The sequence below is a fragment of the Aulonocara stuartgranti genome (genome assembly GCF_965226115.1).
Source record: "Aulonocara stuartgranti genome assembly, chromosome: 3".
NCBI lineage: Eukaryota > Metazoa > Chordata > Actinopteri > Cichliformes > Cichlidae > Aulonocara > Aulonocara stuartgranti.
In genome coordinates, this window is record NC_138941.1 from 71,532,617 (window position 1) to 71,560,326 (window position 27,710).

General features: G+C 42.6%; 2 protein-coding genes across 2 annotated transcripts in view; one reads left to right on the plus strand and one right to left on the minus strand.

Moving 5' to 3' along the window:
• Positions 1–2,158: 2,158 nt before the first annotated feature.
• Positions 2,159–27,710, plus strand: part of LOC309703676 (uncharacterized protein) — a 61,890-nt gene continuing 36,338 nt past the window's right edge. Inside the window, exons 1-2 of the mRNA XM_082528626.1 lie at positions 2,159–2,299; positions 2,403–2,552. Of these exons, the coding sequence (XP_082384752.1) occupies positions 2,182–2,299; positions 2,403–2,552 (268 nt within the window). The 5' untranslated portion in view covers positions 2,159–2,181. The remainder of the gene's footprint in view (positions 2,300–2,402; positions 2,553–27,710) is intronic.
• Positions 5,952–27,710, minus strand: part of LOC309703475 (protein NLRC3-like) — a 37,614-nt gene continuing 15,855 nt past the window's right edge. Inside the window, exons 4-12 of the mRNA XM_082528329.1 lie at positions 27,079–27,157; positions 26,721–26,925; positions 24,728–26,546; positions 24,048–24,221; positions 23,659–23,832; positions 19,380–19,553; positions 17,954–18,127; positions 7,503–7,549; positions 5,952–7,354 (exon numbers count right to left, since the gene is read on the minus strand). Of these exons, the coding sequence (XP_082384455.1) occupies positions 6,822–7,354; positions 7,503–7,549; positions 17,954–18,127; positions 19,380–19,553; positions 23,659–23,832; positions 24,048–24,221; positions 24,728–26,546; positions 26,721–26,925; positions 27,079–27,157 (3,379 nt within the window). The 3' untranslated portion in view covers positions 5,952–6,821. The remainder of the gene's footprint in view (positions 7,355–7,502; positions 7,550–17,953; positions 18,128–19,379; positions 19,554–23,658; positions 23,833–24,047; positions 24,222–24,727; positions 26,547–26,720; positions 26,926–27,078; positions 27,158–27,710) is intronic.

Genomic DNA, 27,710 nt, shown 5'->3' on the forward strand with positions numbered 1-27,710 from the left:
CTCTTCCACCCTTGTGGTCAACACCGGTGCCCCTCAGGGGTGTGTTCTGAGCCCTCTGCTATACACTCTCTTCACCCATGACTGTATTTCCTCCTGCGCGTCCAATCTCATTGTTAAGTTTGCAGATGACACTACAGTGCTCGGACTTATATCCAACAATGATGAGACAAACTATAGGACAGAGGTGCAACAACTAGAGTCATGGTGCCACGACAATAACTTGGTCTTAAACACCAAAAAGACCAAGGAGATCATTGTAGATTTCCGGAAGAGGGGCCATAACAACCATCTGCCTCTCTTCATTGGCAGTGAGGCGGTGGAGAGGGTGAGCAGTTTTAAATTCTTGGGGGTAACTGTGACCGAGGACCTGTCCTGGGGCAACCATATCACCTCAGTTGTACGGAAGGCCCAACAGCGCCTCTACTACCTGAGGAGACTGCGGAGCGCACACATTCCCAGATCTCTGATGTTGAACTTCTACAACTGTGCCATCAGCAGCGTTCTGACGTATGGATTTCTAGTGTGGTTCCCCAGCTGCACCAAGGCCGATCAGCAAGCACTCCAGCGGGTGGTGAAAGAAGCTGGCAGAATTATTGGAACAAGTCTGCCAGAGATCAGTAATATCTTCCCCACTCGCTGTCTGAGGAGGGTGCACAGTATCCTGCGGGACCAACATCACCCTGCGCGCCACCTTTTCCATCTGCTGCCCTCAGGGAGAAGGTACAGGTCTATACAGGCCAGAACATCCAGACTGGCCAACAGCCTGTATCCACAGGCTGTGAGGCTCCTGAACTCTCTGCCCCCCTCTCACGGACAATAACCATATCCAACTTCTTAATAGCAATGAACTGGTCTGCATTGGTGCATCATATCTTTATTCTCTTCCCCCTCCTGCCCCCCCCCCCTTTCTTAAATAGATAACTATCATATCTGATATCATATCTCACAGTACAATAATATTGAATGGGTTGCATTGTTGTATTTTGTCATGTTTCTCAGGTCTTTGTCTGAATTTCTACGAACATTATTGCTAAGGATTGTCTTATTGCATTGGAGTCACACTGGGTTAAATATGTACACTTGGGTTTTAAGGGGTATTTATTATTTTCTTCTTTTTTTTGGGTTGTATGGAAGCCCCAAACGCAATTTCATTGTTCTTGACAATGACAATGAATAAATAAATACTAAATACTAAATACTAAATACTAACATCTTGTAAAAGGCTTGTGCAGGCGTGAGCTGATTGCTTGCAGGCTCGTAGTAATCCTCCCGGGACCGGCTGGAGCGTTTTCTGCGAGACCTGGGCGTCCGCGGGGAGGAAGCAGACGAGTGGGCCGAAGGGTAGGCTGCCAGCGAGGAACGGCAGCACGGAGGCCCTCCAAGCGCTAGCCGAGTCCCGTCAAAACGGGAGCTGCGCTTCCACGGTGAGTCCGCTGGATCCATTACTGGTCGCGTCGTTCTGTCAGGGCTCTGTGTGCGGGCAGGCAGAGATGAGGATCCAAATGCAGGACTCAAACACAGAATTGAAACTCAAAAAACCTCAGCTTTATTGCTGGCAGAAAAACAAACATGGAGTGAGGATGGAACACTGAGACCAAGGACACACAGGCATAATTCTGAGGGTACGACGCGACACTGAGCATGGGAAAACACAGGGCTTATATACACAGGGTAGTAACGGGGGAATCGGCAACAGGAGGGAGACACAGCTGGGAGAGATCAGGGCTAACGAGACGGGGGAGCTAAGCTGCACACACTAACATAAGACAAAGACTTTCACAATAAAACAGGAAACATGAATTACAAAACAAGCATGCAGACTTTACACTGAGAGACAGACAGAATGACACATGTAATCTGAACTAAACTAAACGTGAGATATAACTGAGAACAAATCCTTAAGCACGGATAAACAGAAACAAGAAATAATAATCATCATCATCACTACGAGAAGAAAACAATCCATGAAGCAGAAATAAACCAAAACATAATAAACTCAAAATACTGGGTCCAACGGACCCAGAACCGTGACACTCTATGGAGTTCCTTGAAAACACAAACTCTGATGACAACAATGATGAAGACGATGACGACGATGATAATGACGATGAAGACACCTCGTCTTTTGTTACTGCCCACACTTTGCCGGCCTTCCCACCTGTTGCTGTGGAGACGCTCCCGATGCGTTATGACCACGCCCACAGAGAGGAGCAGGTGGCTGCGGTGGCAATGGGAGGGCGGGCGACGCCTGAGAGGTTTGACTCCACCCTCGATGGCTACTACACATTGAGACTGAGAGGTACACTTTAATAAGCGCACTGGTAACCATGGTGACTGTCATGATATCTTATTGAGACACGGTCAGATTTTCCAAATGTAAATGAACCACTCTGTCCCCTCAGCTCTCTCAGACGGAGTGCTGATCGACGCCGTCTTCCTCCCCCATGCCTCATCTTCCTCTCCCGCTTCTCTCCTCTCGTCTCACTCCAACACCTGGACCTCCATCTTATCACACGGAGCCTTCTCCTCGCACACTCCTCCACCATCACCAGGTCAGAGTTCAAATTATAGGTTGCAAAAGCTTGTGACTGCAAAATTGTGTCTGCCTAAGGGACAGTTTGCTCCAGGAGATAAGCGAGAGTTTGAAGATTAATAGGAAGCACCTGGCCTCGAGATGGAGAAGATGTCATTTTAAATGTGTCAAAAGTCGTCAACAGAACATTTGTGGTTTTGAAACTTATGCATGTATTGTATCTGCTTGACGCATGAGGGGGAGTCATAAAAGTAAACCCTGATGGTATAAAACAACTGCTTGTGTATCATTGGGCGGAGATCGATGCTGTCTGGGGGCAGTGTTCATCTCCCCACGCTTGTGTTCATTAAAATCATTGTTTGACCGAAGCTCTTCTGGACCATTGTTGTCTTTGTGGTCACCCTCAATATTTGAACTCGTAACACAATGCAGATTTTCCACTTGTGGGACTAATGAATGCAGATTTGCTGCATGTGTGTGTGTGTTTGTGCAACATTGGCATTTGTTTACTCAGATCCAAAGGCAGGCCAAACCTCTGTGTTACAACCTACATACAAACGAGACACATTCACAATATATGGGTACACAAGTCTGTTTTATTTCAAAGTGTCTCAAACTTTACAGCGTTTGCAGACCCAGTGTCCATCATCCCTGCATTTGGCACAGGTGAATTTCTGACATGTTGCACAGGTAAACCTGCTGCGATTCCTGTTTCCAGCTCTCTTGCACCTGGCACTGCGTTGACTTTACAGTCCCTGGCACAGCAGCTGCAGCAGCTTCATCAGCCTGTCTCTGTGCTAATATTTCCTTGTGCTGCATGAATCGGCAAGGAAGTTCCTGAGCTAGAAGACTCAGAAACAATCTTCTTTTGCCTGCCCACCCTGTACATGCCTTGTACATTTTGTACAAGGCATGTACGCTACTGGACACCTGCGTGTTGCTGCTCTTACGGAATACATCTGCGCAAGTTGAGGAAGTTCACGCCAGACTTTATTCACCGTGCCCAGTAATGTTGTGTTGCGCTGCAGCAGTCTGTGCGACAGTGACAGTGAAGTGAAGAAATTGTCCGTTGTGACATTTCTCCCATCATCCCAAAATGGCTCCATCAGTTTCATGACCATATAAAGCCTCTCTCCCTTCTGATGACTGGGGTCCTTTCCCAAGTAAGGAGATGCACTGCAGACATATTTGGTGTCCAAGTCCGTGGCCATCCAGAACTTGATCCCAAATTTGTCTGGCTTGGTTGCGATATACTGTGTGAATGGACAACGAACCTTGGTAGGGAACAGTTGTTCATTTATGGTCATGCGTTCTCCTGGAGTGAAACTCTTAGCACAGTTCTTGTTGAAGCGTGTCCAGATGTCGGAGATCGCTGCAAATTTGTCTGTTTTCACCCGTTCTGCCTGCGTGTCCTTGTCATCAAATCGAAGGTGTTGCATTATTGAAATGAATGATGATCTCGGGGCATTGTCTCTTTGATTACTGGCACCAGAAATCGTTCTGACCAGCAATCCACAATGGCACCAACAGGACACATGATTGCTCTTACAAACAGGATTGAAATAAATGACATCAGTTCATGAACTGACTTGCTGACTGATTTGCTACTGCACTGGGCATTCCAATGTCCTCCTCAACCCACACCGTGCCGTCTTTTGCCGTGTGGCTCTGGCTGGGCTTCCCAGTACCACGGGGCCTCTTCTGTGGAGGCATGTTGGGTTCTTGTTCCGTCTCCTTTTCAGATTCTTCTGAGGAGGTATCAGTGGCCTGCTGGACAAATGAAACCTCTCCTCCATCAGAGTCTGCTTTGTCCATTTCCTGAAGCAAGGCCAAAGCCTGTTGTGCAGAGAGGTTCTTCCTGCGTGGGAGTGATACAGAGGCCATCCTGATTTGCGTTCTCAGAAATGCGAAGAAGAAATGATTCTCCCGCCTGGGTCGGTCTGCTTTTATGCACAGCACTGTGCTGTAGTAATGCAATGCCACTCCAACACATACACAGTCACAATGGAACAATGGAAGATCTGTGCTGAGAGTAAAGGAAGGTGTGAATGTGTGTCTTTCATATTTGCAGTTCAGTCAATGTGTGGGATATTTTGTATAGATACGGCAGACATTTGTGAAGGTTGTAACACAGAGGTTTGGCCTGGCTTGGATCTGAGCTACTCTGAGTAAACAAATGCAGATGTGCCAGGCCTCAAGAAGAAGAAGAAGAAGAAGAAGAAGAAGAAAGTGTACTTTATTGGTCCCTCTCTGCATTTAACCCATTCACTCAGTGAAGCAGTGGGCAGCCACTGGGCGCCCGGGGAGCAGTGTGTAGGGACGGTACCTTGCTCAGGGGTACCTCAGGGTTGCTGTTCAGGGGAATCGAACCCCCGACCTTCCGATCATGGGGCCACCACTCTACCTACTGAGCTATCCCTGCCCTCAAGGATAATGGGTGGTTGGCACAACAAAAGCTGGAGGAGAAACGAGCTGACGACCTGTGAAAATCTCAGCAGGGGTGATTAACACCTCGGGACTTGCACCAGAAAATAAAAAACCCAGTAATTCTAGTAGGTGTTGGGTTGAGGGAAGTGATGCAAATTTGCACAGGTTTAGTATCTAGTGTTAAACTGACATCATGCAGTTCATCTTCTCACCAGCAGAGGGCCACAAATCACCATCAATGAAGACTTCAAGGAGATGTTAGTGACATCAGAGCTGTACGTATTGATCTGATCAATATGGAAGTTCATGTTTCTTTGATTGGATCAGTTTTTAAAAGCAGCTGTGTAACTACAGGGGTCCAACAAAGAATGGCCACGCATCATACTGATGTCTACTGAAATTTATTTCTCTCTCTCACTCTTATTGTCTTCAGACACCATGAAAACTGAAGAAACACAAGGTTTACAACATAAATGTCTTTAATATTATCAGAGTCTCTCATGTTAGTTTCCATAAACAGTCTTGAGCAAGCAGAACAGAAAAAAACAAAATAATGGATATTACTAAAAATGTCCTCTTATTACCAATGTAGAACATGTCTGCAACATTATATAAACAATATACATGGAACCATACCGTGTGCGCCTCTTGGACCACAGGCAGAATAACATTAATGTTGTGACTGTAGCTGTAGCTCTGTATCCATGCTGGTTCTTACTCACAATGCCATGGTTGCGCTATCAGCCAAACTCTGGTCATGTGACCATTACAAACTCTACCTCATACGAACTTTACAGCACTTTTCATATTTAAACAAACCCATATTTTTTAATCACATATTTTAGACATGTTTTTTAATCAATGTTACACTTTTATCGTCTTATCCAATAAATAGATGAACTAAATTAAGCATGAATCTATCACAGAAACATATGAAATAAACAACTTTATTTTAACTGTTACTAGCTGTTTTTATAGAACAACAGAAACATGAGAGATGCAGAATGTCTTTAATATTTGATACACTGAGTACTATTGGATGTCCACTTATTCAGCCATGAAGGAAACATCCCATTAAGAAAGAGAAATCAAACATTTGGAGTCATTTTAATGAGCTCAGAGTTGTTGAAAATGCAGAGGAGCTGGTTGTGCACTGAGCTTCAGAGAAACACAACATACTGATATTCACTGTGAAGCTTTGAGTGGAATACAGACAGAAAAACAACATGAGGATCCTGGAATAATGGGAGCTTCCATCTTTAAAGGACTGAAGAGGAAGAAGTTTACAAGGAATCATTTAGAAGAGTTTAAAACATCAACTGATTGAATCCATGAATCTCAAAACGTGTTTGTGAGTGAAACAGACAGACATGTACAGACTGAACTATCTGTTCAACAGTCAGAGTGTTTCTCTTTTTTTTTTTCTTTTTTTCTTTTTTTTTTTTGTCCCGTTTGGATCTATAGCCATCAGAATTGTTGTCTTAAGGCCAAGAAAGATGCCAAGCGGATTTATTTTACCAAGTGGATCATCGTGGCCTTGCCATATTGGTCCATTTGATTGACCTTTATTATAATTATGAATTTATTTTATTTTCAGTTGCTACAAACGGGACAGACATGACTGTGGGATAGGACAGGGAGAAAGAATGAAAGAAAGAGAGGGAGAGAAAGAAAACCAAAGGGGAGAAGAGACGGTGAGAAGGGGGGGGGGGGGGGGGGAAGAAAGGAAAGAGGGGAAGAGAGAAAAAAACCAAAAAAAACCCCAAAAAAACCAAACTAACAAAAAAAACAAAACACCTGGGTCACCTGTATGGAGAAAAAAAGAGTGTTTCTCTAACAGGAGACACTCTTTACGCTCAACTCAGCACAGACACACTGAGGAATCAGTAGACCAGACTGTAGATCCAGGATAAAGGGTTTCAGTGAATGTGGTGTTGAAGGTGTGGAGGTGGATCAGAGTGTCAGAGGAGACTCTGTAGAAAGACAGAGTGCCAGCAGGACAGTCCACATACACTGCTACTCTGTTAGAGACAGAGGAGGAGGAGGAGGAGATGGATGTTTGTCTGTTATTGTGATAGACATAGTGAGGACCATCATCAGAGCAGTCCAGACTCCATGAATGATCATTCCGTCCAAACACACAGTCAACATCACCTCCTTTTCTTCTGATTCTTCTGTAACTCACTGATATGCGAACTTTTCCTCTCCACTCGACCTCCCAGTAACAGCGACCAGTCAGACCATTTTCACACAGCAGCTGATCCCAAACATCAAATCTGTCTGAATGATCAGGATATGACTGAACCTCGTCCACACGTGTCACCTTCCTGTTGTTGTCAGACAGTTGGAGCTTTGTGTTCACTGTGTTTGTGTCGATTGTGAGTTGACAGGAATCTGATGGAGAGAACAAACACAATCCAGCTGCAGTTATTGATCCATCATCTGTTCATTGATTGACACTTTGATGATGACTCCTGACATGATGAAGATGGTTGAATGTGTGCTGCTTTGTTTTCATGAATCCCATTAAAAACACACTTACACTTCCTCAGACCTGGTCTCAACCATCGGACTCCAGCAGGCTCCACCCTGAAAGGAGGAGGGGGGTCAGAGCAGCACAGTCAGCATGCACACATGGACATTACATGGCTCTCATCAAAGAATACCAAAGTACAGACACTAGTATCTGTACTTCTACTGAAGTACAGATACTTTTTTACTCAAGTAAAAGTGAAAACGTACCCACTCTAAAATATTTATTCCAGTTTAAATTTTAGTTCCAATAAATCTTTTAAGCTTCACTCAAAAAATAACTGTTTGACTGAACATAAAAAAATAATTACCGTATTTTCACGACCATAAGGCGCACTTAAAAGTCTTAGATTTTCTTCAAAAAGTATGGCGCGCCCTATAGCGCAGTGCGCCCTGTGTGTTGTAATGAGGACGTAGTAGAGAACACCATGAGAACGCTAAAGGGTGAAGTGTGGCCGAGTTGGAGGAAAGACTCGAGCGGTGGATCATCGAGCAAAGAACGAGCGGGAGAAGCGTTTCGATGGTCACCATTCGGCTAAAAGCAGTTTCACTTTCACTTTTTATGAAACGGTGCCATTTTTCCATCCGGACCAGGACTACGGTAGCGCAGCAACTTCCAGCGGATTATAAGGAAAAGCTGGCCATCTTCCGCTCCACATCGGCGACAAACACATCCAGCCCAGCCACATCACTAACATGGACGAGGTCCCGCTCACTTTTGACATCCCAGTGAGTCACACTGTGGAGAAGAAGGGGACCAGCACGGTAGCGATACGCACAACGGGGTATGAAAAGTCTTCTTTTACTGTTGTACTTGGCTGCCATGCTAATGGACAGAAACTATGGTGATTTTTAAGCGAAAGACTTTGCCTAAAGAGAAGTTTCCAGCAGGAATCATCATTAAGGCAAATGAAAAGGGCTGGATGGATGAGGAAATGATGAAAGACTGGCTCAGGGAGGTGTATGTAAGGAGACCAGGTGTTTTTTTCCACGCATCACCATCGCTCTTAATCTGTGACTCTATGCGTGCCCATCTCACAGCCGATGTGAAAAAACTAGTGAAACAAATGGATTGTAGATGCTTGGGCTAACATGTCTGCTGGCACTGTTTTTCGAGCTTTCGCAAAAGCCGGCATCATTTCCGAGGAGCCGCACGGCACGGAAAGTGACTCTGACAGTGAAGAAAGTGAACCTGGCATGTTTGATGGAGATTTAGCGCAGCTGTTCAATTCAGACACAGAGGATGAGGACTTCGATGGGTTTGACTGATGATAAAAATGTGAGTACCAAACTTTGTTTTGCTCCTGCTTTATTTTTAAATACGCACACTTGTATGCTTGTGTGTTGTTGATGATGACGATTACCGGTAATAGAAATGTGAGTAAGGTACCGAACTCAGGTTTGCTCCCGCTTTATTTTTAAATACGCATACGGTACTTGTATGCGCCCTATGATCCAGTGCGCCTTATGTGTGTGTTAAATACAGTAATGGCACACATAACTGAGACTGCGCCTTTTAGTACAGTGCGTCTTATGGTCGTGAAAATACGGTATGTAATTTGTGATTACATTGCTCTAATTTAGCATTATGAAAGTCAGTTATTTGAATTTAATGTATTTGAATTGGACCAACTTAATTAACCTATTAAACTCCCAAGTGCTTTCTGAGGTTTCTGCTCGAAAATGAATGGAGTATTTCTCAGCAATTAAAAATTCTGTGTAAACAATCGTGGTTTCAAAATATAGCTAAGTCCTGTGACATTTCATCAGTTGTATACAGTGTTGGGTAAGTTACTTTAAATCAGTAACTTAGTTAGATTACTAGTTACTTCTATCAAAAGTAACTCAGTTACTTCAAGTTACTCATTACTTTCAGAGTAACTAGTTACTAGGGAAAGTAACTTTGGTTTTACTCAGAATTCTCTTGTTAATGTGTTGCTTCCGTAACTGGATACCCAGCAAGATTGCCAGTCTTCTAGCTTGCTTACTTGCCACAAGTGCACTGTGCCACCTACCAATAGAAAGGAAAAAATAATGTGCACATTTCCACGAGAGAAATCCCACACCTGATTCTATCCTAGCCTGCTTTTTACATCTGTGATGGCATGCCACACATGGTAAGCTCCACACCTCACCACCCGTTGATTCACTTTAGTTTAATTTACAGTCACTACTTTAAAATATTCTATTTATTGTTCAATATCGTTTCTTTATTAAATGTATTCATTTTTCCATCACACCTTCCAATGTTTATATGGCGTGCACACATATTAACCTTGCAAGGTCAAAGTTCTGTTTTATGTTATATTAATACATCTTTCTTTGTTTGAGTTACCTGGGGGTTGGTGTCTCCTCCTGTCTGGCAAAAGGTGTGGCAAAGGGCTGGGAGACCTGAAGTACTACTGACAGCCTAATTGGATTGCACCACATGCTTCATTGCCTGGGGGGTGTTTCATGTTTGTTTAAATGTTTTGTATTAGTTGGTTATATGGCAGCCATCTTGTTTTCCCTCGTGTGTGTGTGTCATTTGGTTTAGCTAAACCAGTATTTAAGTCCCCCTGTGTGTCATTTCAGCAGGTCAGTTTGTCATATGTTTGTTTGAGGTTCTGTTAATTATTATCTTGAGTTTAGTCTATTGAGTTGACCTCTTTTATTGGTCTGCCTGTTTAAGTTTTGGCTTTGTTAAATATATTGACCAGCCCACCATTATAGGAAAAATCATAAAGCCTTTGAATGAAAATAAACACTGTTGTGACAGTGATGTACACTGTTCTGATGGTATATATGTATCAATCTATCAATTGTTTGTTGTAAGACTCAGATAATTATTTTTTTAAAAGTGAGACATTTTAAATGAGAATAAGAACGTATTTCCTTGTGCCCCCCTTTCCCTTTTAATGTCCTACATGGACCCCTGGCAACACTTTGCTAGATCCGCCCCTGCACAGTTACCAGCTGTCAGCTACTTAGAAAAGGATCCTGGTGTTATTTGTCTCTCAGAAACAGTTCATAACTTCCCTTCAACTCATTCATGTTAACTAAAAGGTAAACCTGTTTCTCCATCACAGCTCTGATGATGAATCATCACATCTCCTGGTTTCATCTTCATGTTTCCCTCTCATCACATAACCAAACCGATATCATGACCAGCAGCTTTACAGCTGTGGCTCCAGCAAACATCAGCTGATACTAGAAATTTATATTAAATAAATTCTAACAACAGCTGATCAAGCTTAAACGTGCTGTTGTTGTTTACCGCGACATCCGCTGGTTTCCTCTTTCTGGCGCAAAGTGGGCGATAAATAAACGAGAGAAAAGCCGATCAGCTGATCATAGATCAGTTTCATGATTGAAGTAGAAACAGGAGAGGGAGGGTGAGACGATGAGAGAAGAAGAGGCAGCTGTGCAGCGTAAACACAGAATAACTCCAGCTTTGTGTCTTTTTCATTGTAGCTGAATTACGGGACAAACTGTTCCTTCTCAGCTCAATACGAAACGCGTAATATTTTCTCTGAATGAGACGATTCCGTTTTTTACGGGATGGTTGGCAACTCTAACCTTATGAACAAAATAAAGTTCAACATCAGTAACATAGCACCACCCAGCTGTATAGAAACTCCGTCATGCTAGCTAGCACGCAGTACGAAAAAGTCAGCATAACGAAAATAAACTCCACCTAAACTTGGTTCATATCTGATCCAGATGGACTGCAGGTTATAACATCTTACCTGAAGTTCAGTTCACCTGACACTCTCGGACCAGCGGCCGCTTCGGGTCTCCTTTCCTCTTGCCTCCCTTTTCCTTCATCCACCTGCTCGCCTCCACCACTTGCTAATGTTATTGAATCTGTGGAAGCTCCGGGATAGCCACCACACGAAGTAACGAATAACGAGCCTATCTAAATTAACGACTAACGCGTTCCTGGTTTTGGCATAATAACTAGTTACCGTGCTCGTTACCACAATAATAACGTAGTTACTGTAACGCGTTACTTAATAACGCGTTAGTCCCAACACTGGTTGTATATATTGCAGCAGTTGTTACTGTGTCAAGGTTACCAAAGCTAGAACAGAAAAACGAATTGGATTTTTTCCTTGCCCAATTTAGTTTTTTATTTTTTAGCATATAACCCTTTTAAAATATGCTTTAGTTCACACTTTAATAGACAAATTCAGTAATCAACATATAAACATCATCTGTGAAAAGATTTATGCTTCTAAAGAGAAACAGTGAAAAATTACAGCAATTAATAATTTTGGCACAAATTGGATGAACGAGAATGGACGTATAACATGTACGAGTTGAATTTGTAGGTATTAAAGAGCAGAAATTATTCAATTTCAACAAATTCCCAAAAATGCTTGTTCTTTTGAATATTTTTGAAGAATTAACCACACATTTCAAGGCAACAGGCCCTTCCTGCCTTGCACCCTAGTGAGTGTACATGGTCTTTGACAATTTAAAGTATAAGGGGCTCTACCTTCGGCTTCTTTTTTCCTATTTGCATGATTCACACCTCTTTTTAATCATTTGAGGCAACAGAATCATGGTAATGATTCTGCATTCACCTCAGTTCTACCAATCAGAAGTTGCAAGGCCAGAAATCTGTCCAGTAAGGGAATTTCTTTCTTAGTGCATTTGCGCCACTATACGTTTTTGTTCTATTTTTCTGCAGCTGTTTCAGTGAATTTTGGTCTGAGGGTGGTGAAACGTGGTGTTTTGGAATAGGTGATAGCTAAACTGTTACGATCCTGGGTCTTATGACCCAGCGTTTTGAGTTTTAGTTTATTTTTATGTTTATAGTGTATGTTTAAACTCATCAGGTTATCTAAGTTCATTTGTTTATTAGATTCCCCTTGTGTCTTCTACCCCTGTCTTTTAGTCTCCCTTTGCCCTTTATGTGTTTCATGCTGCATGTCTTATGTTGTCAAGTTTGTATTGTCATATCTGCATCTCATGTTTCCTTTTTCATTTTGAAGGTCCATGTCCTACATCAGTGTATGTGTTTCCACTTCCCCTAATCACCCTTGTGCGTATTTAGTCTGTGTGTTTCTCTTCATTCTTTGTCAGGTTGGCTGTTGTTCATGTCATGCTTCCATGTTTCAGGTATTGTTGCATCCAGGCCAAGTTTCATGTTGAGGGTTTTTTCATGTTTATTTTTAGTTCACCCAGTTTAGGTTAATGTTAGCTTTGCTTCAGTTTGTCTTGCCCTTTGTTTGTACCCTTTTTACCTTTTTTTTTTTGTTAACATTCAAGTTTTGTTCTCTGTTCCTTGAAGTCTGTGTTCTGGGTCCTTTTCGTCAATCCATACAGTCTGCCTCTGCCAGACTGTAACATAAGCTAACTAACTAGCCATTGTTTACATCATTACATGCAGTCTGGCAAATTCTGGGCTCGGTTGTTTGTGTTTAGCTAACTTTTGTGCATTTACGGACCTGCTCTTTTAATCACCGCTTGTTTTTGCTCTTTTTGGTGGTTGTAGAAATGGTTTAAATGAGCATTTAGCTGAGATTCTAAGATTTCTGTAGATACTACACATGTTGATATCTGCATACAAGGCTTGACAGTATGGAGGGTAACATAACTCTTGAGCCCCAGAGCCCTCCAGAGCCCCATTCCCGCCAGTACTGGGGGCAATGGTGCAACTTTGATAAATCAACGTATTTGCTGAAGTTGATTCCAACTGAGTTAATCTCCCCCAAATTATGTTAGTCCGTTTTTTTTAATACTAATAGAAACCCATTTATTAACGTGGAAATCTGTTCCATGATGATTATAAGAGTTGTTTTTTATTGAACCTGCAAGAATTTATATTAACTTTCACATAGTTATCACTCTATCTATCTATACTTGTCAGGGTCATGGAGGGCCTGAAGCCTATCTCTGCTATCATAAGGCAAGAGGCCTGGTACACCCAGGACAGGTCACCAGTCTATCGCAGACAACCGTTCACACCTGTGGCTTACAGGTCCATCGAGTTAATGTGATCCATGAATTGTGGTACATCCTGAGATTTCCAGAGTAGAATAACAAAGCCCTCTTTTCCACTTCTTTCATGTACAAGTTGGCCACAATGGGTTTAACTGGAGAAGCCATGGCACACTCATGTTTTTGCCTGTACATCTTTTGCCAGCTTACAATGCTATGATTGCAGCCATTCCCCAACTCTCTGTCAATGGTACTCATTGCCATTGATCAATGTTCACAACAATTTGCATGTTAATGATCCAAAAAATTGACCTCACAGTGCATTGTTCACCAGCGGTGCAGATTTTGGACGTGTTAACAGATGACAGATTAGGCCCGGGCATGTGATACTTTCAGGAAACACATAATATTAAAAAGGAACAATTCATTCACTTCCATCATTGAAGTTGGCTAATAAAAACCATACCCCATCTCCTTATGCATTTACCTGTCCAAGTGTACACAGGTGTGTCTGACATGTAATAAATAACATTCTACATTCTTAAGGTCTGTAGTCTACATGCTATATCCAAAAAACAGTCCCCACTATTTTATTACTTTTTGTCTCTGATATAAGCAGACTTCTGGGTCTGTGGTGTTCCTCCCCCTCCTGAAAAGGTGAAAACAGCTGCCATCTTTCAGTCACATACATCAGTCTGTCCACTGACGTTCTTTCCATGACTTTCCCTAGATGAGAAGTTAGTGCTATAGGCTTATAATGTGTGGTCTTACTGGGGTCCTTTCATGGTTTCACACTTGGAATAATTAGAGCTTCTTTCCTGCTGCCTGCCATATTCTATTGTAGAAGAACAGCAGAGCATTCAGTCCCTCATCCTCTAACTGTTTATCATAATGTATGGGAGTGAGACAAAATGTTTTTTTGAGAATGCAATTTATTGAACAACAACAACACTTAATCTGAAACAGGCTGTTTTACAGCTGATCAAAGGTTTAGGACCACATGCCTTTAAAAGGCCACATATAATAAAGGCTAAGATCAAGGTAGCACAGAGGGAGGTTAGCCAACTATCGGAGCTGCAGAAAGGTGCGATGAGGAAGGTGCCTAAGAAGTATAGCAAACTGTCCATACCAGAGGCCTTGGAAACTGCAAAGCCACGGCTCACAGCCTTGGCTGGCCGCTTGAAGAGGCACACCAGAGAGATAGAAGGCAGGAGAATAAACCAGCTGTTTTCCACAGAACCAGCCAAGGTGTAGTCTCAGTGGCAGAGGAACAATTTGAGATCAGCACCCGCGAAGCTGGAGATGGAGCAATACTGGAAGAGCATATGGGAGAAGGATGCAACCCATAACAGCAATGCTCAGTGGCTAGTGGATCTGAGGGCAGACCACAGCAACCTCCCTGATCAGAGACCAGTAACCATCACAGTGGCAGATATCCAAGAAAGGGTCTCCAGTATGAAGTGTTGGACAGCACCAGGCCCTGACATAACTCACGCCTACTGGCTGAAGAAGCTGACTGCACTCCATGAGTGTCTGGTAGTACAGATGAAACAGTTGCTAGTCGATGAGAGACACCCAGAATGGCTAACCAAAGGCTGGACAGTCCTGACTCCCAAGCTAGGCGAGTGGCTCCAGCAGATCCCCGGACATTGGAGAGCACAGTCCTAGGAACAGCTAAGATACTGCGCAGGACCCTCAAGCTCCCAGGCCTCTGGTAGAGGACCCGAGCTTGAAGGATAGACCGCCCGCAGGGGCGAGTGGGTATATATGTAAATATGGAGAGAGAAAGAGAGAGAAATATACAGGATTCTGACAGCGTGTTTGTCTGCGCTTGGGTCCACTCTTTGTGCCAACCACTGGTTCATGACAATTGTGACAACATGGCTTTAGGTCTTTGAGATTTATTCTCCTGTGATACTTACCTCGTCTTCTTGTGCCCACAGCTTGCATTGTTTCCACTTTCAACCTTGTCACTGTTTGCAGCATCAAGCCAACTTCACATTCACCTTCATCGGAAAATATGGATTTCCCTCACTTCAGTTGCCTGCACTCCTGCTCCACCACCACCACAGGTCAGGAAGTAAAAGCTAATCATCCATCACTCTGCCTGACCACCCTCCACTCAGACTCCTCCTGTCCATAGCACTTGCCCCTTCACCTCTAGTCGCTGTCTAGGCTCTCGTCTTGCAACCCTTTATCGTTGTATACCACTGCCCAAGCCAGTGTCGAGGAATGCTACTCCATTTTCTCCAGTGTTGTTCCGTGCCAGCTACATTTAGTTATCAGTGCTCAGTTTCTGTTTCAATAAAAAATTTAAAACTTTATCACTGTCTGATTGTTAGCTGCATTTGGGTCCATCTCCTGTGTCCGCCCCTGGGGCTTGTAACAAAAATGCAGTTCCGAAAGGTCACAGTCAAGAGTAGAGATGGCACGATACCACTTTTTTATGTCCGATACCGATACCGATATCATAAATTTGGATATCTGCCGATACCGATATGAATCCGATATAGTGTTTTTTAATCAACAAAACTGTTTTTTAAAATATCTTGCTGCATTTTGCAAGTCTGCAAGTTCATACTCAAGTTTAAAACAACAACTACACTAAAGCTATTCTGTTATACCTGTATGCAAAAAAAATATATTTCATAGTTCAGCAATACTGATCAATCTAATAAACTTAGACCTACACCATCCTCCCTATTCTGGTATTTTAAAGAGTACTTAGCGTAAATATTAAGCAACCTAACTAATAGGGTTCCAACTCCCAGCAACAACAAAAATAAATAAATAAAAAATAGGGAACCACCCCTCACGCTCCACCTCATGATGCTTAATCAACGTAATCAACCTTAATTTGATGCAGTGTGAAAAAAAATGCACAGAAATCAATTATTTTTCAAGAAATATTAAATAGATTCAACATCTTTCTTCAACAAAATTGCAGACTGCACAGATGGTACCTTCCCAAAGGAAAATGTACTATAGCTTACTAGGGTATATATATTAGACTTAATAGTCACTATATACAGTAATTGACTTCTATTCATTTTACATCAAATTAAAACTTTGGGTGTCAGATAATTATTTATTAAAAGCTAGACATTTTAAATGAGAATAAGAAAGTCTTTGTGCCCCCTTTTCCCAGTTAATGCCCTATCGGCCCCCTGGCTAAACTTTGCTAGATCCGCCCCTGCACAGTTACCAGCCGTCAGCTACGTAGAAAAAGATCCTGGTGTAGAAAGTAATATTAAATAAATTGTAACAACAGCTTATCACGCTTAAACGTGCTGCTGTTGTTCAGCCGCTGGTTTGCTCTTTCTGGCGCAAAGTGGACCAAAAACAAACAAGAGAGACTCACGACAGAAAAGCCGATCAGCTGATCATTAGCAGTTTCACGATTGAAGTAGCAGCCGGAGAGCGAGAGGCAGTCGCTCGTTAAGCTTAACGTGGGAATGCTTTACAAACATTCAGAGATGGACTTACACACTTGCTTTACTTCTCTCGGGGATAACTTTGTCGGAGATGAAATGCCAGGTTGCTAGCGAAGCTCCAAATGCTATCCAGACCACCGACAGGTCCCGCATGCCACAGCTGCTCTATCACGTGATGCATACTGCTCCGACGTTCTGAGGCGAGTTACGGCGTGTTGCAAGTTTTGTGAGGTGCTTTCGTGATATTTAATGGATCGGATTACATTTTTTATTTTTCTCCGATATCCGATCCAGTAATTTAGGTCAGTATCGGACCGATACCGATACGTAATATCGGATCGGTCCATCTCTAGTCAAGAGGACAGGAGACAAACCAGAGAAAATTAGAAAATCCTGATGACCGTTGATCTGCTCTGTCTGCAGCTCTAAGATCTGCAGATTTGGTGGTGCTCTTTAAACACTTTCACGGTTGTTTTTAGTTTTTTGACACGGACATGGTAACCAGTATTTGTGTATGAATAAGTTTTAGTTCAAGTGATACTGTTTTTTAAAGCACAGTTTATGTATAGGCTTTTAAAAATGAATTTTTACCATGTTTAATTCTGATTTTTTTTCAAAATTCTTTAATTCTTCTTTAATTCTAATTTTGCCCTTATGAAAGACGTGTGGTTGTTAGTTTCTAAAGAAGTCATGATTATAAACCCTAACTAAAGTTTGAATTTTCCTCTTTTGATGAAGGCAGGCTTAATGTGTTCAAGTCTTGTCTGTATACAGACCTCAGTCTACTTAGAATAAGGGAGAACATTTATTTTTCTAGAAATGAATGCATGGTTAAACAGATATAAAGAGATCAGATCTAAATGGTGACTAAATATTAGGCATTGTCAATGTTGCTAGAGAAGTTCTCAATGGAGTCACCTTCAGAAATATATCTTATTTTTGTTCTACTGTACTGAGTTTCTGTTGTGAGCAAAGGAAAAATGTCAAATGGAAAGATATGATTGGTCATGTCTCATCTGAATGAAACAAACAGGAAGTGAGTGAAGGACGCAGGAAATGTTTCCGGCTCTTCCTCCTCTTTCAGAAATTCTCTCCATACCTGAGAGTGTCCAGTCTCCAGCCTGGAGCCTTCAGTCCAGCTAACAGCAGCTTCATTCCTGATAATCCTGGATGATTGTAGCTCAGGTCCAGCTCTCTCAGATGGGATGGATTGGAGCTCAGAGCTGAGGCGAGAGAAGTACAGCCTTCCTCTGTGATCAGACAGCCTGACAGACTGCAGACACACAAAAAAAACAATCCATCAGTTAATTGTTCACTAAACATTTGTTTTTATTTTTCTTCTTTTGGAGAGAGTACGCCAAGCATCACATGATCAGTGCTTCATGACACTGGGGAGGAAGAAGTCTCTTTGAACAGCAAGAAACCTGAAACAGGACCAAGGGGCAGGGATAGAATTGACCAAACGACTACCCCGAGGTACCCCTGAGCAAGGTATTGTCTCTACACACTGCTCCCTGGCTGCTGGATTGGTGGCTGCCCACTGCTTCACTGAGTGAATAGGTTAAATGCAGAGGAGTAATTTCCTACAGGATTAATAAAGTATACACTATTATTATTATTACAAGTTTGGGGAGGAGCAGCTATGTCACTGTTAGATGGGTATGTGGATAGAGGAAAAATAAAGATAAAACTTGTCACAGCAAGGATCAAACATAAAGCACAGGAGAAATTAGACAACATTTAAAGACATGCTGTTACATATAAACAAATCAGGAAGGAAAAGAAACGTATACTCAATGGCTCATGGAAAATCCCCTAGCGGTCTGACTGTATAGCAACATAACTAAGGGATGCTTGAGAGTCTGATAAGCATTATCCAGACTCTACAGTACATGGGCCTGATAGACTAATAGACAACACTCTGTCTTGTTTTCCGTTTTTAGAAAATATACAAATCATAAGTAAGTCTGCACTCTGGGTCTTCCATCAGGTATGAGTGATTTAAGTTATGACGGAATCTGATTGTGCAAGGTTTTATATGTGGGGAAAAAGGACTTTCTCTGTATCTATGAAGCGCCTTGAGGCGACTTTTGTTGTGATTTGGCGCTATATAAATAAAATTGAATTGAATTGAACTTTACCTTTAATTCTAGATTTTGCAGCAAGCCAAAAATGACAACTCAAAATTGGATGAATATAATCTCTCTTACTAATGTTCTCAGTACTCTTATTGTCACGTTTAGGGAAATGTTCCAACAGCCTTTTAGTGAATTACATTACTCTAGCTTCTAACTACCAAATATCAATTTTCAGTATCATTCTGAGATGTGATGTTATTTATTTTAGTCAAGAACAAAGATTGTTTCCTTTACTATGCACATGACTCCTCGCAGTTTTATAAAATATTTTCAGGTGTAATTCATAATAAATAACCCATTCCAAATTACTAAATCTATTAAGGTTAGTTCTTTATGCAATAATTTTCAGATTTTATGATAAATGATCATTTAAAAAAGTGTCTTTACCTGAGAGTTTCCAGTTCACAATATGGACTCTTTACTCCAACAGACAGATGCTTCACTCCTTCGTCCTTGACTTCATTTTTACTCAGGTCCAGCTCTCTCATACTAGAGAACTGGGAGCTCAGAACTGAGGACAGTACTTCACAGCTTCTTTCTGAGAGATCACATCCAATCAGTCTGAAAGATTAGAAACACAAAGAACAATAAAACAGGTATTAAAAGTGTCTTCATGTTGAAGTGAGAACTATTTAACAATATTTAAGCTTGTTTTTGACAGGGTTCCTGGGTTGTTGAATCAGTGTTTTCAGTTTCTTCATGTTTAGTTGATTTTTCCACCTGTTCACATTTCCTGTTTTCCTGTGGCAGCCTTCTGCTGATGTATATGCTAGATATGTTCTAGTTTGCTTCCTGTGTAACGGCTACCCTGAGGTACCCCTGAGCAAGGTACCGTCCCTACACACTGCTCCCCGGGCGCCTGCTTAGTGGGCTGCCCACTGCTTCACTGAGTGAATGGGTCAAATGCAGAGAAAAACAAGTAATTTCCCCATGGGGATCAATAAAGTATCCATTATTATTATTATTATTATCATTAGTCAGATTATGATCAGCTGTGTACTCACCCATCGCTAATCATCATCATCAATCACTGCATTTAAGTCTTTAGTTTCCTCCAGCTGCTTGTCTTGTCATTGTCAATCCCACTTGTGTGTCTCAGTTCAGTTCAGCCAGCCAGTCATCCAGTCATTCAGTCAGCCATCTTATGTTCCAATTCATTTTAATAAACACCGTCCTTATCCTTCACTGCGAGTCCTGCGTTTGGCTACTCTCCTTTCTTCCTCACATCCACACAGCAATCACCCTGACAGAATGACAAGACCTGTGCCACAAGGACACGCTAAGGACCCAGCGATCTCGGATTTATTGGAGTGGCAGTAAGCAGCGCTCTCCCCTTGGGTGGAGGAGCTCAGGTGGAAACAAAAGATGTGATGTCATGATCTTGTACAATGTTACATCTCTCTTCACTTCCTTCCCAGTCACGGAAGCGTTGGAGGTAGTTCGTAAGAGATTACAGGATGACCCCAGCCTCAGCAACAGGACCACTCTCAGCATCAACCAAGTGTGTTTGCTTTTGGAACTGCCTTCATTCCACCTATTTCACATACAAGGGTCAGTACTACAGGCAGAAATATGGGTGCGCTATGGGTTCCCCAGTTTCACCCATCGTGGCCAATTTGTACATGGAAGTGGAAAAGAGGGCTTTGCTATCCTACCCTGGAACACCACTGAGTGATTGGTTCAGGTATGTGGATGACACCTGGGTGAAAATCAAATCTCAGGACGTACCACAATTGACGGACCACATTAACTCGGTGGACCAACACAATTTTACCAGGGAGGATATGAAAAGTGGCAGGTTTGCCTGTAATCTGTAAGATTTTCATCAGTAATGGGGGACATCTAAAAGCTGTTATGTATCGGAAACCTACGCATATGGATCAGTATTTAGGGTTTGACTCTTGTCATCCACTGGCGCATAAATGGGGTTTCATCAGGACGCTACAACACAGAGCCAACACCATCCCAACAGGCACAGCGGCATGGGAAGCAGAAGAACATTACGTCAAGAAGGCCCTGAGTAAATGTGGTCAGCTGGACTTTTGTCAAAGCTGGACTTTTGTCAAAGCTGGACTAGGCTGGACTTTTGTCAAAGCTGGGAAGGCGCCTAAAGAAAGCTTTAGCCAATCCAGGAGAGAAGGACAACCGCTGACAAAGTAAAAATCCGTAGTGATCCTGTACCTATCAGGAGTATTGGAACAGTTGAGACGCATTTTTTCTAAACACCGCATCTTTGTGGCTTTTAAACCCCAAAACAAACTGCGGCAAAAATTGGCCCACTCTAAGGACCGGTTCCCCTGACACAAAGAGAGTAACATAGTGTACACTGTTAAGTGCCAGGAGGATTTCCAGGATTTATAAATCAGGGAAACCAAACAACCTCTGGCGAAGCGGATGGCACAACACAGAAGAGCTACCTCATAGCCATGGTCCTCATGGCCATTGATCAGTGGTCTTTGATCAGTGGTTGTTGATCAATGGTCATGAGAATTTGCATAATTGTGATGAAGGAACTGACCTCCCAGCCCGTTGCTCCTTCAGTGGTGCCAGTTTAAATCATTATGCAAATTTTCTTCCACTAAAAACGCTACGTCCAGATGAACAGAATCAACTTTTGGAGGGGTCATCAAAGACAATTCATGGCACTGAATCTGATCATTTTTCTCATTTGGACATTATTACCTCACCTATCTCTCAGCCTTTTTCTGCTAGCAGGGTGACTCAGACCCTGCCTTCCCCTTCACCTGTTCCGGTTGCTTGGGTGAAGGTGGCTAAGGCTCAGCCTGTCCTTGTATTAGCTCCTCGGGTGGCTAGGGCTCAGCACGTCCCCGCAACCATGCCAGTTCCTCTGGACTGGGCAGCTGACTGCCAGCCATCACCCGTTCCTGTGCCAGCTCCCAGAGCAAGGGCAGCTGAGATCCAGCCTACTCCAACACCAGTTCCTATTCCCCGTGTGGTGGTGGCTGATGTCGGTAGCTTCCGTGCCTGTCCCAGTACCCAGGGTGAGGGTGGCAAGCACCCAACCTGACCTCACTGGAGGCTCAGGTGAGCCCATCCAGCCATTGTCCTCATCTTCTGGAGGTTGGGAAGAGCTCTCTCAGCAACCTGCTAGTTCACCACTTCATCCACCTCCACAACCAATATTCCAGGCCCTAGCTAGATCTCTGGTGCGGTTAGCAGCCCTGGTCCCAGCTCAGGGATCAGCTTTATCAGCTCAGGCTGCAGCAGTGTCACCATTGCCAGCTTATGCACAAGCTCAATCACCACCTCAGCCATTGGTTCAACCTCCGGTTAAGTCTTTCGCTCACCCACCAGTTCAGTCTCCAGTTCAGTCTCCAGCTCAATCACCTGACCTACAACCACAGCAGCCAGAGCCGGCTGTGGGGTCTTCTACATCTCAGGCAGGGGTTTCCACACCGGCTGGCCCTGCCCCACCGACGGCTCCCACACCGGCACCTGCAGCTCAACCTCTGGTGGCTCCCACAACATCGCCTGCAGCTCCATCTCTGGCAGTTCCCACGCAGTCACCTGCAGCTCCTCCACCGGCGGCTCCCATGCCGTCATCTACAGCTTCTCCGCCCGTCTGGTCTCATTCTGCACCTGCCTAGCTTCAATTAGTGCCTTGGCCATCTGCCAAGCTGAACTGAGATGTACCAGTCACAGCTCCAGTGACAGCTTCACCTGGACCGCCGTCTTCCACGTGGCCTCCCTCCAGATCGGCTCCAGTGTCTTCGCTGACCGCTCGGCCTCCCACCTGTACTGAATTCTCTCAGCCACTGGCCACGTGGTCGACATCCTGAAATGATTAATTTTGGACTCTGTTCCTCCCGTCTTCATTAACAAACTCACTTATAAGATCTTTAATCAAGGAGATGGTGGGAAGTAATAAAGTACAAATGCTTCATCACTGTACTTAAGTAAAATTTTGAGGTATCTGAGCCTGAGTATTTTTTTTTACTACTTTTACTACTACTTTATTTTTACTACTTTTTTATGCCCTTAATTTTTAATCATTATGAATAACCAGAAGATGTTGCATAACAAGACATAACATGTGCAAAAATCACGGTTAAAAGTTGGACAATGATTTTTTTTTTTTGATACAAAACTGGAATGACTGCAGTTGTCCGTAAGTTGCGGCTGTGGTACTTCTAGCTAGGGAGGTCTAAAAATGACAGAGTCTTCATTTATTAACAATTTTTTTTAATAATTACTGTCTTTCTATTATCAATAATATTTGCCCTATTAAAACTGTGTACCCTGTACAGGTCGCCAGTCTGTCGCACCCTAACCCTAACACACAGAGACAGACAACCATTCACACTCACATTCACTCTATATTCACACCTATGGGCAATTTGAATTAACCAATTAACCTATCCCCACTAACTGCATGTCTTTGGATGGTGGGAGGAAGTCGGAGTACCCGGAGGTAACCCACGCAAACACGGGAAGAACATACAAACTCCACACAAAAAGACCCCGGCATGATGGTGGAATTAAACTCAGGACCTTCTTCCTGTGCGGCAACAGTGCTAACCACCATGCCACCGTGCTACAATGACCAATAAATAATGAAATATGCTAGAATACTTAAAAGGATGAAACTGAACTTAATTTTGTGAAAGGTTTAACTGGTTAATAAAAGAAAGTCATTAGATCCAACCTGAGAGTTTTGAGTTTACAATATGGGCTCTCCACTCCAAAAGACAGCTTCTTTACTCCTGAGTCACACAGGCCATTGTTACTCAGGTCCAGCTCTCTTAGACTAGAGAACATGAAGCTGATAACTGAGGACAGAGTTTCACAACTCCTCTCTGAGAGATTACAGCCATTCAGTCTGAAAAAAATAATACAAAAGACACACACATGTGTTCATGATACAATCAGGACTTAAGAGATTTAGTTTTTAAAAGAATCCACAATGATGTCTTCTGTTAAAGATGCAAGCATACAAAAAGGATAAAGATTTGACTCACTCACTCACTCACACACACACACACACACACACACACACACACACACACACTCACACACACACACACAGAAAGTCACCTGAGAGTTTCCAGTTTAGAACGTTTACTCTTCAAGCCAGCAGACAGAAGCTTCACTCCTGAATCATTCAGCTTGTTGTTACTCAGGTCCAGCTCTCTCAGACTAGAAGACTGGGATCTGAGAACTGAAGACAGAGCTTCACAGCTTCTCTCTGAGAGGTTACAGAAACTGAGTCTGAAAAAAAAGTGTTTATGATAAAATGTTATCATTTTTTGATATTGGTCCTAGGTAATAAAAAGAATACAGTACTCATTTCAAAATCAAAAATATTTGCTGTTATTTTAAAAACAAGTATACCTAGAAATGAAGCGTATAAAAAAAAAAGCTTGCATATTTCTAACAGATTTGAAAGTCAATGGTATGACTCCATCCTCTCTTGATGCACTCTCTACATAGTCATTTAGCAGTAAACACCATGCACCTTCAGTATTCTTTCCAAATTAAGAAGCATAATGCGCCTCTTCAGCCCTTCAGCCACCTGTTGTTAGTTCATTAGCTTTAGATTGTCACCAAGTCGAGGTATAATTTTCTTCATTTCTTATATGATCATTTCTTATATGAACTTGTTAAAGAGCGAGGTCCCGTTATATATTTCCATTTCTTAATTGAACACACCTATTATTTTCTTAAGTAGAATTATTTTATTTTTTTTAAAAAGGGATGATCAAATGTTTACTTACAGAGCTCTGTTGGAGGCTTTGACCACTGGCAGCAGCCTCAGAAGAGCCTTCTCTGAAGAAGAGTATTTCTTAAAGTCAAACTCATCCAGATCTTCTTCTGATGACAGTAAGATGAAGACCAGAGCTGACCACTGAGCAGGAGACAGTTCATCTGTGGAGAGATTTCCTGATCTCAGGGACTGTTGGATCTGCTTCACTAGAGAACGATCATTCAATTCATTCAGACAGTGGAACAGGTTGATGCTTTTCTCTGCAGACAGATTCTCATTGAGCTTCTTCTTGATGTACTGGACTGTTTTCTTATTAGTCTGTGAGCTACTTCCTGTCTGTGTCAGCAGACCTCGTAGGAGAGTCTGACTGGTCTGCAGTTGAAGACCCAGAAGGAAGCGGATGAACAAGTCCAGGTGTCCATTTGGACTTTTTATTGCCTTCTTCACAGCACTCTGGTAGAAGACTGTCTCTGCGGATTTGGCTTCACTCCTTGATTCTTGTTTTCTAAATAACTTGAACAATTTCAGGTGTTTTTCTTCCAGCAGATTGAATCCAGAGTTGATGAAGGTCAGATGGACATGAAGAGCAGCCAGAAACTCCTGAACACTCAGGTGGATGAAGCAGAACACCTTGTTCTGGTACAGTCCTCTCTCCTCTTTAAAGATCTGTGTGAACACTCCTGAGTACACTGAGGCTGCTCGGATATCGATGCCACACTCTGTCAGGTCTGATTCATAGAAGATCAGGTTTCCTTTCTGCAGCTGATCAAAAGCCAGTTTTCCCAGAGACTCGATCATCTTCCTGCTCTCTGGACTCCAGTGTGGATCTTTCTCAGCTCCTCCATCATACTTGACCTTCTTCACTTTGGCCTGAACCACCAGGAAGTGGATGTACATCTCAGTCAGGGTCTTGGGCAGCTGTCCTCCCTCTCTGGTTTCTAGCACATCCTCCAGAACTGTAGCAGTGATCCAGCAGAAGACTGGGATGTGACACATGATGTGGAGGCTTCGTGATGTCTTGATGTGGGAGATGATCCTGCTGGCCTGCTCCTCATCTCTGAATCTCTTCCTGAAGTACTCCTCCTTCTGTGGGTCAGTGAACCCTCTGACCTCTGTCACCATGCCAACACAGTCAGGAGGGATCTGATTGGCTGCTGCAGGTCGTGTGGTTATCCAGAGGCGAGCAGAGGGAAGCAGTTTCCCCCTGATGAGGTTTATCAGCAGCACATCCACTGAGGTGGACTTTCTAGGGTCAGTTAGGATTGTAGTTTTGTGGAAGTCCAGAGGAAGTCGACACTCATCCAGACCATCAAAGATGAACACAACCTGGAAGTCTTCAAATCTGCAGATTCCTGCTTCTTTGGTTTCAGTAAAGAAGTGATGAACAAGTTCCACCAAGCTGAACTTTTCCTCTTTCAGCACATTCAGCTCTCTGAAAGTGAATGGAAATATGAACTGGATGTCCTGGTTGGCTTTGTCTTCAGCCCAGTCCAGGGTGTATTTCTGTGTTAAGACTGTTTTCCCAATGCCAGCCACTCCCTTTGTCAGCACTGTTCTGATAGGTTCATCTCTTCCAGTTGAGGCTTTAAAGATGTCTTCTTGTCTGATTGTTGTTTCTGGTCTGTCTGTTTTAATGGATGCTGTTTCAATCTGTCTGACCTCATGTTCATCATTGACCTCTGCAGTCCCTCCCTCTGTGATGTAGAGCTCTGTGTAGATCTGATTCAGAAGGGTTGGGTTTCCTGCTTTAGCGATCCCCTCAAACACACACTGGAACTTCTTCTTCAGGTTAGATTTAAGGTTAGGCTGACAAATTGCAGCTGGAAGTTCTGAATAACAATAATAAAATAGAACATCAACAATCAGTTCATGTTCTTTACAAAATGCTCATTATAATTTCAGTCCCACAAAGAAATTACTCTCTATAAGGTAATCGATCTCTTTATACATTACTAAATATTTCATTCATCCAGCAGCTTAAATCTTTACATAAATCCTCTTACTGCTCTGCAGATGGTCAGCCAGCTCCCCCTCCTTCATTCTCCTCAGGAAGTCCACAATAATCTTCACAAATGCCTCTCTGCTGCTCCTCCCCTGTTCATCATCCTCCCTTGGACTCTTTAAGCATTCTGTGTATTCTGGACTCAGAACCTTCTGGATCTTCTTCAGCTCGTTCTTCACAAAAGTGATAATGTTTTCCTCCAGCAGCTGGAACAGAATACTTTATGAATGACCCAATCAGACTGAAATCATTGAGCCAAAAATCAGATCCACACTGACTATCCACTGGTCTACAAAGAGCAGCATGAAGATGACTGTAAACAGAATAGATGTAAAAGTAGTTGTTGTACATGTACAGACCATAAATATGGAGTCCAGGTGTGTTTGATGCTGCTCGGCAGACTGACTACTGGGAACCTCTGAGCTCTCCTGGTCCACTCTGTGGAATTAAAAATTAGTTCAAGAATAATAATTTAATTCAATTCATTTCAATTCAATCTTTATTGACTTTATGTCCATAAAGAGAAGACAAAACACCAGAAAAAAAACCCACAACATATAAACCTAAATAAAATGTATATAAAATTTAAAACATTTGTAAAAATATAAAACCATAATATACATAAAATACACAGCTACTTAAAAGAAATAAATACATACACAAACACTTCAACCGGTGCTTTCTCAGACTGGATGAGTAATGGGAACCACTCACTCTTGGATCTGTGTGTACTAAAATTATTCGGTTTCTAGAGTCATCCAGTCATTCTCTATTAATGAACATTAACTTTCTTAAAAGTGCTTTACAAGTCCAAACATGCACAGCTACAAACATCTGGCTGGCACTACCCCTTCTAGGTATCCTACAAGGATTCACATTGCATCATTACATGCAACATGCAGCTTCTGCATGCTACATTGTTTTTAGAATGGCCACAAGTGGGCAGTAGATAGAGGTGTGCAATATGCTTTAAACAAAGCCACTTTATCTG